This window comes from Oncorhynchus keta, chromosome 17 (assembly GCF_023373465.1).
Source record: "Oncorhynchus keta strain PuntledgeMale-10-30-2019 chromosome 17, Oket_V2, whole genome shotgun sequence".
Lineage (NCBI taxonomy): Eukaryota > Metazoa > Chordata > Actinopteri > Salmoniformes > Salmonidae > Oncorhynchus > Oncorhynchus keta.
Window position 1 is genome coordinate 24,865,752 of NC_068437.1, and position 14,261 is coordinate 24,880,012.

General features: G+C 39.4%; 1 protein-coding gene across 1 annotated transcript; it reads left to right on the forward strand.

The window, feature by feature from the left end:
• Positions 1 to 1,006: 1,006 nt before the first annotated feature.
• Positions 1,007 to 13,995, forward strand: calb2a (calbindin 2a). The gene is made up of 11 exons (XM_035791028.2): positions 1,007 to 1,193; positions 4,642 to 4,718; positions 5,791 to 5,880; positions 6,169 to 6,249; positions 7,277 to 7,333; positions 7,934 to 8,011; positions 10,310 to 10,365; positions 10,482 to 10,521; positions 10,714 to 10,767; positions 13,171 to 13,242; positions 13,372 to 13,995. The coding sequence occupies exons 1-11, from the start codon at positions 1,100 to 1,102 to the stop codon at positions 13,486 to 13,488; spliced, it is 816 nt and encodes a 271-aa protein (XP_035646921.1). The 5' UTR covers positions 1,007 to 1,099; the 3' UTR covers positions 13,489 to 13,995.
• The last annotated feature ends 266 nt before the right edge of the window (positions 13,996 to 14,261 follow it).

The following is a 14,261-nucleotide window of genomic DNA, read 5'->3' on the forward strand; positions in this document are numbered from 1 at the left end:
GGAGTCTGTTATAGCAGCAAAGGGGGGACCAATTCCATATTAATGCCCATGATTTTGGAATGAGATGTTCGACGACCAAGGGTCCACATACTTTTGGTCATGTTGTGTATGTTACAAGTTGCAAGGAAAATTCCTTTTCATAATTGTAATGTTGGTTGGATGTTCTGGTCCTCAAAGAATGCAGCCTAATCACAGATTACTCTAGGGCTGTATAAAATGTGATTAGAGTGTGGATTTCTAATGAATCTGGCGTTGGTTGAATCATTTCACTGAAGCCGGAGTAATTGGCATTAATTAAAGCTGAGTGAGTTGCGCATGCAGCAGCTCCATGCAGTGCAGTGGCTGTGCAGCAGCAGGACTACAGTAATTACTGCTGTGCGTCCTCAGTCCCAGGGCACGGGCACGACTCCTCCCTGGGCTCTGGTTCTCCTTACTGAGCTAGTCTCAATGCATGAACGCCAAAGGATAATTAACCCAAGCCTTTGGGAAGTTCCTTGGAGACCAGTGTCTCTTACTGTGATTGTAAACACATTTAAGAGGTGTCCATGTAGTCCATTGAACACACTTAAACACAGTAAGGATTAACACTCTATCCAATGCCAATCCATCTCCATCTTCTACTTCTACATGAATGCAAATTGACAGTGAAAATAAAGGAAGGAAATGACACTGGCAGTGGTTTGCTCATGGAGCTAGACAATTCCTGCGCATCTCATTGTGATTTACATAATTCAAGCCACATAGCCTAGAAATCTGGTTCTTGATGGCAGAGCTCACACCTGAACAGCAACAGACGGTGCAGTCCATTGAAGTTCTTGGCTGCATTCCGACTATTGAACGTCCCTCTCCGCATGGAACAGTGAGTCCCTGTGCATTGCGCGATTCCTCGCATCAGCAGGCGAATGCAGACGAATGGAGGTGCGAGGGCGTTGAACTTGGTGTCATTGCGCCACCTGCGTGGCTACATGGGAACTGCAGTCTCTGCTTTGGTTTAAAAGCTCTGGCAACACGCAGGGGGGTTACAGTGTGGATTGTGGTCCTACAGATAAAAAGTTCGCAGGAGATATTCTAGCGCACAGGAGGAAAAGTCGTTGAGAACATGGCAAACAAACCACAGCAGCCTCCTCACCTTCATCTGGCGGAATTGAGCGCCACCCAGTTCATTGACATCTGGAACCATTTCGATACGGACGGTTAGTACCGGAGCACAAAGTTATCCAAAATGTTACCTTGAATTTAACGCAGCACTTTTTTGAACGAGGCATTGTTTCAAATGCAGACACAAATATAAGCTAACATGTCGAATAGACTAGGTTACATATACTCTATCACAGATTTTAGTTTACAAATTGAACATATCACAGACCTTCAATACTTTTCGTTTTTTTATTTTCAAAGATGCGGATTGGATATTGGGATAGCTTTGTCTAAAAAGTGTTGTATATCATAACTGAAATTCACCTTTGGTCATGATGGGAAAGGCGTGGGCTATAAACTGCTGGATGCTTAGAATTTTGATTGGACAAGACAATAAGTGTTTGACAAAAAAATGCTGGATAAGCGTTCTAGTGCATTTACTTTCTTGGCAGTTAGAAAAGCAACTGGATAACTCTGGATAATTTTTTAATGTAATTAATTGTGGGCACTAAGTAATGTATCTTCAGAAAGGTTCGAATGGGCTACTTGTGTATTAATTGATCCATTTAATATTTGATTTAAAAAGGTTGGTTGTATGGATGCATGACTTTTATTCAGTTACTAGAAGAACCCACTCAGATACAATTAATACATCAGTATTACAATGTGGATCAGTCTATCGATCAAAAGGCATCAGAAGTCTAGGTTATACCTCAGTGACCTAATGGAGGGATGGCCGTGTGGCACACTGTCGTCCATTGTAAACGTATATGTAGCCTTACCACACAATAAGCGTCATTTTTGTATAGGCCTATCAAAAAAGTAAGATTCACTAACTTGACTGAATACTTAAACATTGTAATAATATTATTCCACTGTGTTGTTTTATAAAGCACGATTAAACAAAAATAAACACATCTGGATGATGTCAGGACAGACTCAAGAGTTTCCATAGGCATCATAAATGATGGTTGGAATCCTGCTTTAAAAAGGTGCGTCTAAAATGTAAGGAGGGAGTTTGTCAATCGAATTCCAGTATTATATGAATGTAATTCACTATACAGATGAAACCCCAACTCAGAGGGGACAGACAACTATCTACTTTCAGTAGCCTATTACATGCTATAAAATGACGAGTTCTCGGCTCAATTCGAGCGAACGAGCCCACGCCCCTCCACACGCATTGTCCTTGGGCATCCTCTAGGCATAATTGGTTTCCCCTATTGATAGTGTTACTGCACATTCCGTCCCGGCCATTTGTTGAAGCGGAATGATAATACTCTAGGCGCGAAGAGTCTCTCGGATTACTCTACTAGTTCCCTCTGGGTGTTTAGTTCTCTGAGCACAAACAGAGATTGGTGCTGTTGGTCCACCCAATAGGGCCTATACTGCGCTGTCTCTATGGATTAAGCATTTTCTGCAAAGACAACATGACATAGGGATGTGAACATGGTTCACAGTGAATTGCTGCTCTTGTGCAAATAGGCTGTGCCAGAACATCAGATCATGAGATTGACCTACCAATTTTGCCGCTGACCATGGTGCTGAAATTATTAGACGAATCAACGATGTTGATGAACATTTTTCTATAGAGAACACAGAGAGATACCTGACTAATGTCTGTCTGATATTGACATTTCAGTAATGCATAATTTATGATGCCGTTATAATGCATTGAAAGACTTGGCATGATCATGTTGTTGTCCCTTGATAATGTTTTCTAGTATTGTAGCTTTTCCCTGTCTTGTGGGGAATAGGTTATCAATCAGCTGGTATTTGTTTTCACAGTTCATACATTTTTTGGGGTATGAGATAAATAACATCATAATGATTGCCAATGTTTATCAGGATTTGTTATTCACATAAGCCTAATTATGTGTCAAAAACGACTCAAAATGGCTGATGGTATAGGCTAACTCAAAATGGCTGATGATATAGGCTAACTCAAAATGGCTGATGGTATAGGCTAACTCAAGATCATAATATGATAAGTCATAGAGGTCAAATGTGCTTAAAACAAGTCACATAATGCATTCTGATTGTATGACAGTATGCTGACAATATGCTACTCTTAAGTTGTGGCCTTCTGAGGGATACCTTTACATTTAATAACAAATAGGTAGCTTATGTCAGATCATATTGGAGATGGCTATTGTCTGTGACCACAAATGTGACATAAACTAACACAGTAGGCCACATTCTATTGCCACAACTGTTTAGATAACAAGCAGGTGTCATTTGTTATTTGCAATTCTCCAATCAAGTAGAAAAAAAGTAAATGAGTAGATAATTGAAAAACAATTGGAGACTGCAGTACATAAGCTACTGTGGGCTAGTGTATATGTCACATCATCATACACAGCATACTCTGCAGTATACATGCACACCTACAACTTGTTTTTGATTTATTAACACATACACAAAGTTCATACAAAGTTCATAGACAACGAGCATATAAAACCACTGGATCATATTGGTCATACTAACATGTAATGAATGATAAACTAAATCATATGTAAAGCTATTATACAAACCTATATGTCAATACAATAAAGAGATAATAAAATACAATTGCATCATGAGGATTTTGCTAGAATAACATCCGCTCTATATAGAGCAAGTTATGTTTTCTGTGTAATCAAACGCAAATGTGCTTTTCCCATAATGATATGTACTTGTTTGTCTGGTAAATATCAAACTGAGTGCTTCCCCAGAGACTTCCGGTACTCAGGTCCGTGCAAATGTCACTAGGATCCACAGGCAAATTAATACATAGGCAATTGAAAGACATTTAAATCGTGAAGCTGATAGGAAAGGAATTGTTGGTATTTGTCAAAAGCCACTATAATAATCATCTCACGAGTCTCCCTTGATTGAGCAACATTAAGATTAAAGCTCTAGCGTTTCCTTCACCATTATTTATAGACATCCAAATAATCCTGGCAAGGGTGCAATTAGACACATTTATTTGAAGTTGGGATTCCTGCATCGATTTCTTACACTGTCATGCCAGGCAGAAATTTCCCCATTGTCTTTTCAAATAACTGGACTTAAAAGGCCTTGGAGGCCTCAATTAGAGGGAGAGAGAGAGAAAGAGAGAGTAGCAGTGCATTTCAAGACTGGGAGACCCCTTCAAGGGATTTAATTAAGCAGGTTCCAACGTTTGAGTGCAAGCTATCTCGCAAATCACGTCAGCCAGAGCCAGCCTTGCAGCATGCTAACCATCTGGACAAAAAACGAGTTAGTTATTATGTCAGTCATTGAGCCAGCCATCCAATCAGCCAGCAAGCAAGCCAGACAAACTTAGTTCTGGAGTATTATTGTAAAACAGGGAAGCATTGCCCTAATTTGCTGTCAAATTTGTACAATCTCACTTCTCAAGAGTCACACATTCACAATGGTACTACTATGCATTACATGGGGATCTTTGATGCTTCACAGTCACTGCCTGTATGATAGATAGTCTTGGGCTGATTTGTCAAATCCCTGTTTCCTCTGCTGCAGGCAATGGCTACATTGAGGGCAAGGAACTGGAGAACTTCTTCAGGGAGTTGGAGATTGCACGGAGAGGGGCCGGAGTGGTAAGGGAATAATCCCTGGGCCTTGACTAGGGCTCAATTCAATCAAACATGTCATAGCAATGTTTATACAGTATCTATGTTTACATAACTACTGCCCACATACATTACGTAGTGTATGTCACAGGCCTATTCTGTCTCTGATGGGTCTATGTGGAATGTTTCACAGTACTGAATCCAATACCATTTTGTAACATTATTTCCTGTAATGCTGGATTGACTGACCACTTTCAATGAAAGTGTCATGGCTCTGGTCATTAAATACAACAGTAAATATGTTTTGGGTTTTATTAGGTGAAACCAAAGGAGTACAACCTCATGCAAACACATATTGGACATAGTAATTGGTGTAACATGAGTTTCCTTTAACAGGCTAACAGGCAAAGGTACAAAGTAATTCTACCACCAACTTTCCAAATTTGACTGACAATGGTAAAGGTAGTATTTTGTTTGTTCTTTAATCCAACAGTCATATGTTGGCATCTTCTCACTAATCAAGGTTGTGACCTTTTCTGGTAGGTGGTTCATTGAGTTCCGGAACAAGCCCTATAGATATGAACTCATGTCTCTAAGCTGTCCAGTCCATCTAGGACTGGCAGTAATTAAAATGCGACTGATTTGTCCAATCAAGATCTAATGAATTATTTAAGCAACATCAAAACAACACATTTCTCCAGAGAGTTCTCCCACAGATGGAAGATATCCTCTTTCTTGGGAGGAGTCAGTGCAATAATCTTTGTGTCACCACATCTCGTGTGTGTAGAACACAGGAATCAGAGAGCATCAGTAATCATGTTACATATCATCTCCCTGTAGCTGCATAAAGTCTGTGACTAGAAGATGATGAGCCCTTTAGCTGAGTAGAAGATGCTTGTCTGTTTTAGAGAGACATTCTCTCTGTCTGCCCAGTGTAACAACCCCTAACATAAAAAACAAGCTCTTTCACAACAATGTGTGTGACCACAGTCCTATAACACGAGAGGACGGTTTGCGTTTAAAAAAATAACAACAGATCTTTACTGATATTTGTGTCATGACAAACATATATTTGCGTGTATTTGTGCATGTGTTATAGGACCCATCAAACTCCACTTTCAGAGAGAAGATGAAGGAGTTTATGCAGAAGTTTGACAAGAACGCAGATGGGAGAATTGAGATGTCAGAGGTGAGCTGACATTTTTTCATTTTCAGATCAATGAGGATTTGATTATGCTAGTGAGAATTATTACCAATGATCTCAGACAGTTTGCATATCAATGCAGAAATAATCAGACACTGGTAGATGTGTTCTGAAACTGTTGATTGACTCGATGATCTATGCTTCATTCGAGTAATCTTCGTCGAAAAGATACGATTCTATTATTAAACAGTATTTTTCACACAATCAAACACAGAGAAACAAAGGTTATCTTTTTTTCCCCTAATTCATTTCTCTCTTTCTCTCCTTCTCCAGCTGGCTCAGATTTTGCCCACGGAGGAGAACTTCCTGCTTTGCTTCAGAGAGTTTGTTGGATCCAGTTCTGAGTTCATGGCGGTAAGTGGTGAAAATAGATGGTTTGAGAATTAATTTAGTTTGAGTAAGAATGTGAAGACTCGTACCGGCTGTTTATAATGTGTGTTGGTGGGATTGGAAATACAGAGATACTGTAATAAGGTAGAATAATAATAAAAACCAATAAGTAATACATCATTTGAGAGAAAAGTCTATTTAAAAAAAAAAGTATCCTACTCACAGGTTATTTTTCTCTGTCATGTGTGTCCTCTGCCAAGAGAAAAACCACAATCACTCACTGGTAAAGGAGATTACATTTCAGAGACACTTGACAGCTCTGTCAGATTAGTTCTCATACAGTGTAAATGGAGAGAGTTTGATTATCAGTGATACCAGGAGGGACCATCCAGTCACCCACTGCACTCCTGTTATGTCAAGGGCAGGAAGAATTACACGAGAAAGAGAAAATGAGGCTTTTTAATCACCCGGTGTGGTAGCGAAGACATTTAAAGGGATTGAATGAGGAAGTACAAACTTCTATTTTCAGAATCATATATTATAGATGTGCGGCTGTAATTCTCAACAGACCTGGAGAGGGAGGGCATCTATCTTTGATAAGAGCCCTTTCTGGAAACAGGGACAGCTGCTAGATTAAAACATTAATTAAAATGCATTTCTCTCTCCTTGCCCTCTCACATTGTGTGGGAGATAGGATTTAGAAATCTGGAAAGTATAATGAAAACCCTAGTGTGATTACGGGAAGAAAAAACTAACAATTACCAGCCACATAAATTGGATATGATTTTTTTGTGTGCTCTTCCTCTCCTTTTGAAAGTGATCTCTGCCCCTCCAGAGAGTAATTCATGAATGTCACATGCAATCCCATTAATATAATGCAGTTTGATTGCTTCGGTGTTAAAGGACATTGGATATGGGGGTGTTTGAGTGTGAGTGGAGGAATGAGAGGACTCCTTTACAAAGTGAATGGTACTACTGTGGGAGCAAGTGATTGGCTGTATGTCTATTTTTTTCATTTCTAATGTGTGTGACTTTGTGTTTGCATATATAGGCTTGGCGACGATACGATACAGATCGCAGTGGGTACATTGAAGCTAATGAACTGAAGGTATGATTTCTCACTTGTTAACCATCAATGTAAGACATGTTTACAGTGTGTATTTTGTACAAACTATGCTAAAGCTCCAACCAATGTCTCCTAACTCTTCTTGTCATTCGATATAAGATGGCAAGGAGATGCATTATTATACTTTACAATGTAAATGAAGGTTTAGAAACCAACACCCAAAGATTTGCAGATATAGTTGTTGTGTTGATACAGTGAGGGACGATGCAAATTTCTCTCGTCTCAACGGCTGTCAGACAAGGACACTATACAAATCCTGACTTGTAATACCATCCATTAGGCGGTTGTCTGACACTGATTCATTTCTAAACGCGTTTTCTGCTGTCTTATCTGCAGGGAACTGCAGGTGTTACTGTAACACAGGCTGGTAGTGATAGATAGAATGGTCCTTTCTGTCAATGAAGGATCTGAGAATGTATGTGACACTTCCAACTCTGCGTAAGCCAATACTTATATGACTGACGAAAACCAATAACTGGGGCCTCAGCGCTAAAGTATAGACGAGCCAGACTCTCTAAGATCATAGGATTTTTGTTGACCTATTAGGGGATTATAGTTTACTCAACTTTCTCATCTCCACAGGGATTCCTCTCAGACCTGCTGAAGAAAGCTAACAGACACTACGATGACCAGAAGCTTCATGAGTACACACAGACAATAGTGAGTCTTTTCAGTCTAAATGAATCACTTCCTGTACCATTCCCAAACCCTTCATCCATGTAAAAGTATATATATTAATTGTTTTATTCACAAAAGTAGCGCACTGGGCCGTTACTAGTATTAGCAGACTAATATAGATGGCTGTAGGCACAAAACATTTTCAGCAACTCTGCTTTGGCAAAAAAAGGTTGTTGTATAATTAAGAACAGTATCTTGCAGGATTCAATAGTTGGAATTGTAAGAGTTGTTGCTCTGTCCCTTTCTCTGCGATTGTCATTCTAATGGAATCCAGAAATAATAAAACCCTGTCCTCAAACATTTACATCAAAAGGTACAAAGTTATGGGCAAAGATACAAAACAGTCACATCAAATTCAATATTTTTTCTTGATGAAATAACATGGAAAACAACCCCTTTTTGTGCAGTATTAATTTACCATCCTTATAAACCACTTATTGTAAATGTACATTACTGTATTGTACATAGGCTGGTAATCTAGGTTTGTACCTGTAGACTGAAGAAAAACAATCCACAATACAGTAATTGAGTACATTGAGACATCAAGTGGGTTGTGATGATGCGACTCAGTTAGTAGGGCATGGCGCTTGCAATGCTGTGGTTGTGGGCTCTATTCCCGCAGCCGACTAGTGCAAAAAAGTATGACAATATATGCACTCACTGAAAAGGAATGAAAACACCATTCCAGTATTTCAAGAAACTGGAAAACATATCAAGCAAGTATTTTTATATTTCACAAGTATTATCAGATTATCTGTTTTGTACAGATAATGATCAGATGCTCAGATACAAATGCTGGTAAACACTCAAATAAATGTAGTTCCATGTTTTCCACAAAAGTAGTGCACTGGGCCATTAATAGTCTTGTATTAGCGGACCGATATAGACTTCTTCAGCCCAGGCAAAAAAAATGATCTCCCCAGTCCCTGCACCTCCAACCCCAAACTAATTCCCTTGGCTACGCCTTCCTCACAGACCTATCTGAGAAATAACCAGCACCATCACATCCAAAGTATGTTGAAAAACAATTTAATATAACTATATAGAATCACAAGGTAAAAGTCATGTAAAACTATGAGGGGAATAACAACACTTCTAGAGTATATTGATCCACATGGACCACATCCTCGCATGTACACTACCGTTCAAAAGTTTGGGGGTCACTTAGAAATGTCCTTGTTTTTGAAAGAAAAGCACATTTTTTGTCCATTAAATAACATCAATTTGATCAGAAATACAGTGTAGATGTTGTCAATGTTGTAAATGACTATTGTAGAAACGGACGATTTGTTATGGAATATCTACATAGGTGTACAGAGACCCATTATCAGCAACCATCACTCCTGTGTTCCAATGGCACGTTGTGTTAGCTAATCCAAGTTTATAATTTTAAAAGGCTAATTGATCATTAGAAAACCCTTTTGCAATTATGTTAGCACAGCTGAAAACTATTGTTCTGATTAAAGAAGCAATAAAACGGGCCTTATTTAGACTAGTTGAGTATCTGGAGCATCAGCATTTGTGGGCTCGATTACAGGCTCAAAATGGCCAGAACAAAGAACTTTCTTCTGAAACTTGGCAGTCTATTCTTGTTCTGAGAAATGAAGGCTATTCCATGCAAGAAATTGCCAAGAAACTGAAGATCTTGTACAACACTGTGTACGACACCCTTCACAGAATAGAGCAAACTGTTGCTTGATTGGTGGTTAGGATTTTAGCTGGTCAAAATGAGGCCAAATGAAAAGTGGAAAACTGTTCATATATATCCATGTATTAGTGCAGGTTTTCAGTGACTTTATGTAAATCATGATTCTCATCTGCATTTCCTGCGGTGCAGGAAAATTGTCAGCAACAAAAGAGTGATAAAATGAAAATCCTACATCTGTAGTCATTGTCTGTGGGTTTTGTATAATATACTTTATATGTGAACAAGGGAGCTATGTATCCCTTGTCCCATCATGCTGGTGGCAGCCATGTGGTTGGGAGTGGGACTCATGATGTCCTACGGGTTGTGTTCCAACAGCAGATGTTCAAACATCTGTAGGAACCTCAAGGCCTAAAGCTTGACCTGAAATACTCTTGGGAGAAAACCAATCAGTATTGTTTAGTCTTAGTGTTGAGTAGCAACTTCTATGTACAACGGATTGACAACAGAGTAGCATTCTGAATAAAAAATAATACATGTTGTTGTCACAACTGGTGAAGGCCCCTTGCTTTAATGTCTCTATCTATCTCTCCCTCCCTCTCTCCCTGTCTTTCTCTCTCGCTCTCTCTCTGTAGCTCAAGATGTTTGATCTAAACGGAGATGGGAAGCTGGGCCTGTCAGAAATGGCGAGGTGACTGTCAGCAACTGAGAAGAAATGTTTCTATTTCATGTGTGCCTTCAGCATCCGACACTCCTAACAAGTGTTTCATGGAAATGATTCTCTGTTCTCTGTTCTTCTCTTCTAAGGCTTCTCCCAGTTAAGGAAAATTTCTTACTGAAGTTCCAGGTGAGGAGTGTGCAAGTGGAACTGACAGTTCCTTCAAACAAATCCCTTTTCCACAGTAATTTTGGCTGAAAAAAAAACAGCAATGTGATCATTTGATATTTCAGAACAAAATCATTAATTTGCACAATCTAACTAAGTAACATCATGCTGCTCTGTTATAATATGTTTTTATTTCCAAATGTGTTTTCACAGGGTATCAAACTGACCTCTGAGCAGTTCAATGCTATCTTTGCATTCTACGACAAGGTACATTTAGATATGTGATTGGATATTGTAAAAGTTTGCTATATACTGTAGGCAGTGGCGATTTTAGCATGTAAATCTTGGTGGGGCAAACTCCCCCCCCCCCAAATATTTGTAGTTGCATGCCAGCAATGCCACTACACAACACAACACTAAACAATACATTAATTGCACTATAACGGTGACAAGCGGTGCCCACAAATGTTTAGGTCCTACATAAAGCTGCCTCAACATCAGAGCTTCCTTTCCAGCATCATGAAGTGAATCCTTACCATCGCTATACCTGGCTTTCAGCAGAGCCTTGTCTGGCAGCGAAACAGTTCATTCAGCCTCGTTTACTGCCTTTTTTAAAAACATTGCTGATATGGCTGCATATCTCCCTGGTATATTACATAATTTATGCAGCAGCATATAAGAAGTTTTTGGACTCATCTTGTTGTGCACGGTGGTCCTTCGTTGGCAAATTTTTTCATCAAAGAAAATGATTTTCAATTCCGAGTTGGAAGACCATTCAAAATGTATTTTCCCAGTCTGACTTCCCAGTTGCAATGCTTGCGGTTAGCCATTATCACCAATTCCTTCCAAACAACTCATTGTTGATTTCCAACTTGTTGTCTAATGTTTATGTCCAATGGCCGATGAGCACCAATAGGATTTATCTATATTTTATCTGCATTATTTATCTTCATTTGACAAGGATTAAAAAGGATTTGCCAGTAGACTTGATTCACAATGATGACTGCTAGCTAAGATTGTGAAAGTATGATGGTGACATGATCAGCCCAATCAAAGCTACTGTACATATATAACGTGATTTGACATAAGTTCTGTGGCCAATGACCTTGAGCCTCACATGTAATAGAACTCTATGTAGGACCCAAAGGGCTGACATTTTGAATGTCTACCCTTACTTAAGGACTGAAGCTAGGCATTTGCGTAATGTCCCCATGAGTGACAGAATACTGAGCCAATCACGGCGCAATGCTCCTTTTTTTCTGCTGGCTTGCTCCACTACCACAGAAAGCACTGAGCGAGGCTGAAACATCTGCATTTTGGAGCTGCCTTACTCAATAAAACAAAAAAGGCTAAAAATGTGGGACTCCACTGGCTGTAGGTACAGTATTTAACTTTCAATCAGGTTTGGTGGATGACTCTGAGTTGTTGTTATGACTGATTTCACTCTCTGCAAATCAGTGGTCTTTCCGCTCATCCGGGTAGGTAAATAAGCTTGATTGGTACACCTGCTATTCTTGTTTGAGTGTTGGTTGAACATGTATTCCATTATTTGTGGACAGGTGATGTCAGATTTCAGGATCAAACTGCTGTTGTAGAATGTAGTAATGTCTTAGGCTAATAGCATTACATCTGGCTTAACATGTAGTGGATAGGGAGCTGACTTCAAACAAGTAAAACGCCAACTCGTATCACGTGTGTGTTGTTGACACGCCTAGAATTGATTGTGATGTATGGACTATTTGATTTGGCCTAATTCAAAACCGGCACTGTATCTCAGCTAATTTCTTGTAGCCATTGCTTTGTAGTCTACATGTCAGCATTGTGATACATATTTCATTAAATATACATTATTTTCTATTGAATTAAAGTATGTTGCTCCATTTTCCAAAAATAGCATGCATTATTCTCTATTGAGGGTTACATGTACTACAGTTTCACAATATTGTACTTACAATCCACAACTATTAGCAGGGATCCAAATAGCTCACAGACTCTCTGAGTGACAAGTTAGAGCCTGTGACTTAAGTTGAAAAAATATGCTGAAAGTTTTGGAATGTGGACTGAAATGAAAGTGAGGATGGAGAGTAAAATTGAAATGCTTCAGCAGAGCAGAGGGCTTTTTGCGTGCCTATGTCTGGACTAGATGCTTGCTGAGAGGACTGGGGCAGACACTCAATTATAAATGAAACGCAGTCCATGTACACATGATGTGTGTCAAATGCTAACATTTACGTGCATAATTATTTCAGCGTTTGTTTCAACCTCCACCCTGCAGCTGAATCACTGGCAGCTGCTGTCACTGCTATGGAATTATGGGTAAAAATAATGGAAAGAGCAGGTCAACTGAACACTAACATTGCTCACAGTGCCAAAATTAAAATGTGCATAGCTTTGAAAAATACAAAATGTTTGACAGCACGCAACCAAGACAGTCTGTTTCCCTGCCTTCTCAAAGAAACACCCCACCATTGTAACTTCAGTACCATGCTCCCCCCATATCTCCTTATACATGTAAAGCTTTTGCTCTAAAGCAGCCATATACCGTACATATATTTTATTCATAAGTGAAATGTCAAGGGAAGTGTAGTTTTTAAAACTTCCATTGAAAGTATGGAATTGAGAACAATTCTAATGCAGGTATATGATACATTTTACCCCTCTTTCTTACAGGATGGAAATGGCTACATTGATGAGCAGGAGCTCGATGCTCTGTTGCGTGACCTCTATGAAAAGAACAAAAAGGTGAGATAATATGGAAGGTTTGAAGCTTAACTCTCATTCCCACATAATGCTGAATTTATCATTTTAATGTGTCATTACAGAAGCACCTGTATAGTTACTGGTGTCTTGTCTTCTCTAATCTTCTCTCAGGAGGTGGACACCAAAAACCTGATTGACTACAAGAAGAGCATCATGGCCCTGTCGGACGGAGGGAAGTTGTACCGCTCCGAGCTGGAGATTGTGCTCTGCAGGGAGCCCATGCTGTGAACCCTGACAACCATCGCTGTCTGTTTTTTGACCTCCATGACCCTATCTGCCCATCCCCAGATCACACCCACCTCCAGCTGCTTGACGACTGTAACCTGGTGCATGTGCCGGTCACTCCCTTCATGAGTTTTGAATGAATGTGCAACTGAGAAGCACAAACCAGCTCTCCCTCAGAACCTCTGTCCCCACTCGTCCCTGCAGACTGACCCAGCTATTACGTTGCCCCTCAAATTCTACATTTAACAAAATGAATAAAGATGATAAAGGTACTTCTGATAATTATGATTGCAATGTGAACAGGAGAGGAATGAAAATGAATATAATAGGATTATTTATTCTGAATGCTTGGTTTGACTTTTCTCCTCTCTTTTTTCTCTGTTTGATCTGGTGTTTCATAGTTAAATTATTATCCTGTTACATTTAGATTTTTGATGTTGGGTTTTCTGGCTGATACTGTTATAATGAGGATATTATCAAACGCATTAATTAAAGATATCTTACGATTAAGATTTTCTCATTTTGACTTTCACATTGTGTTCACCTCGTTTGCTACCCCTCCTTGTGCTTAGAATTTATAATCCATTCAATTGAATATTGACATGCTGCTTTGAAAGAAAGTGTCTTGGGAAAACACTTTAAGATGCCCTCTGTTTTATGTTAGTATCAATTAGTATTTATAGAGATGAAGTGGGTGGAGAGTGGGTATAAAATAAGGAGAGCCCTACTGTCAAACCAGATAACAGTGCACGGTACTGCGACCACACACAGAAACA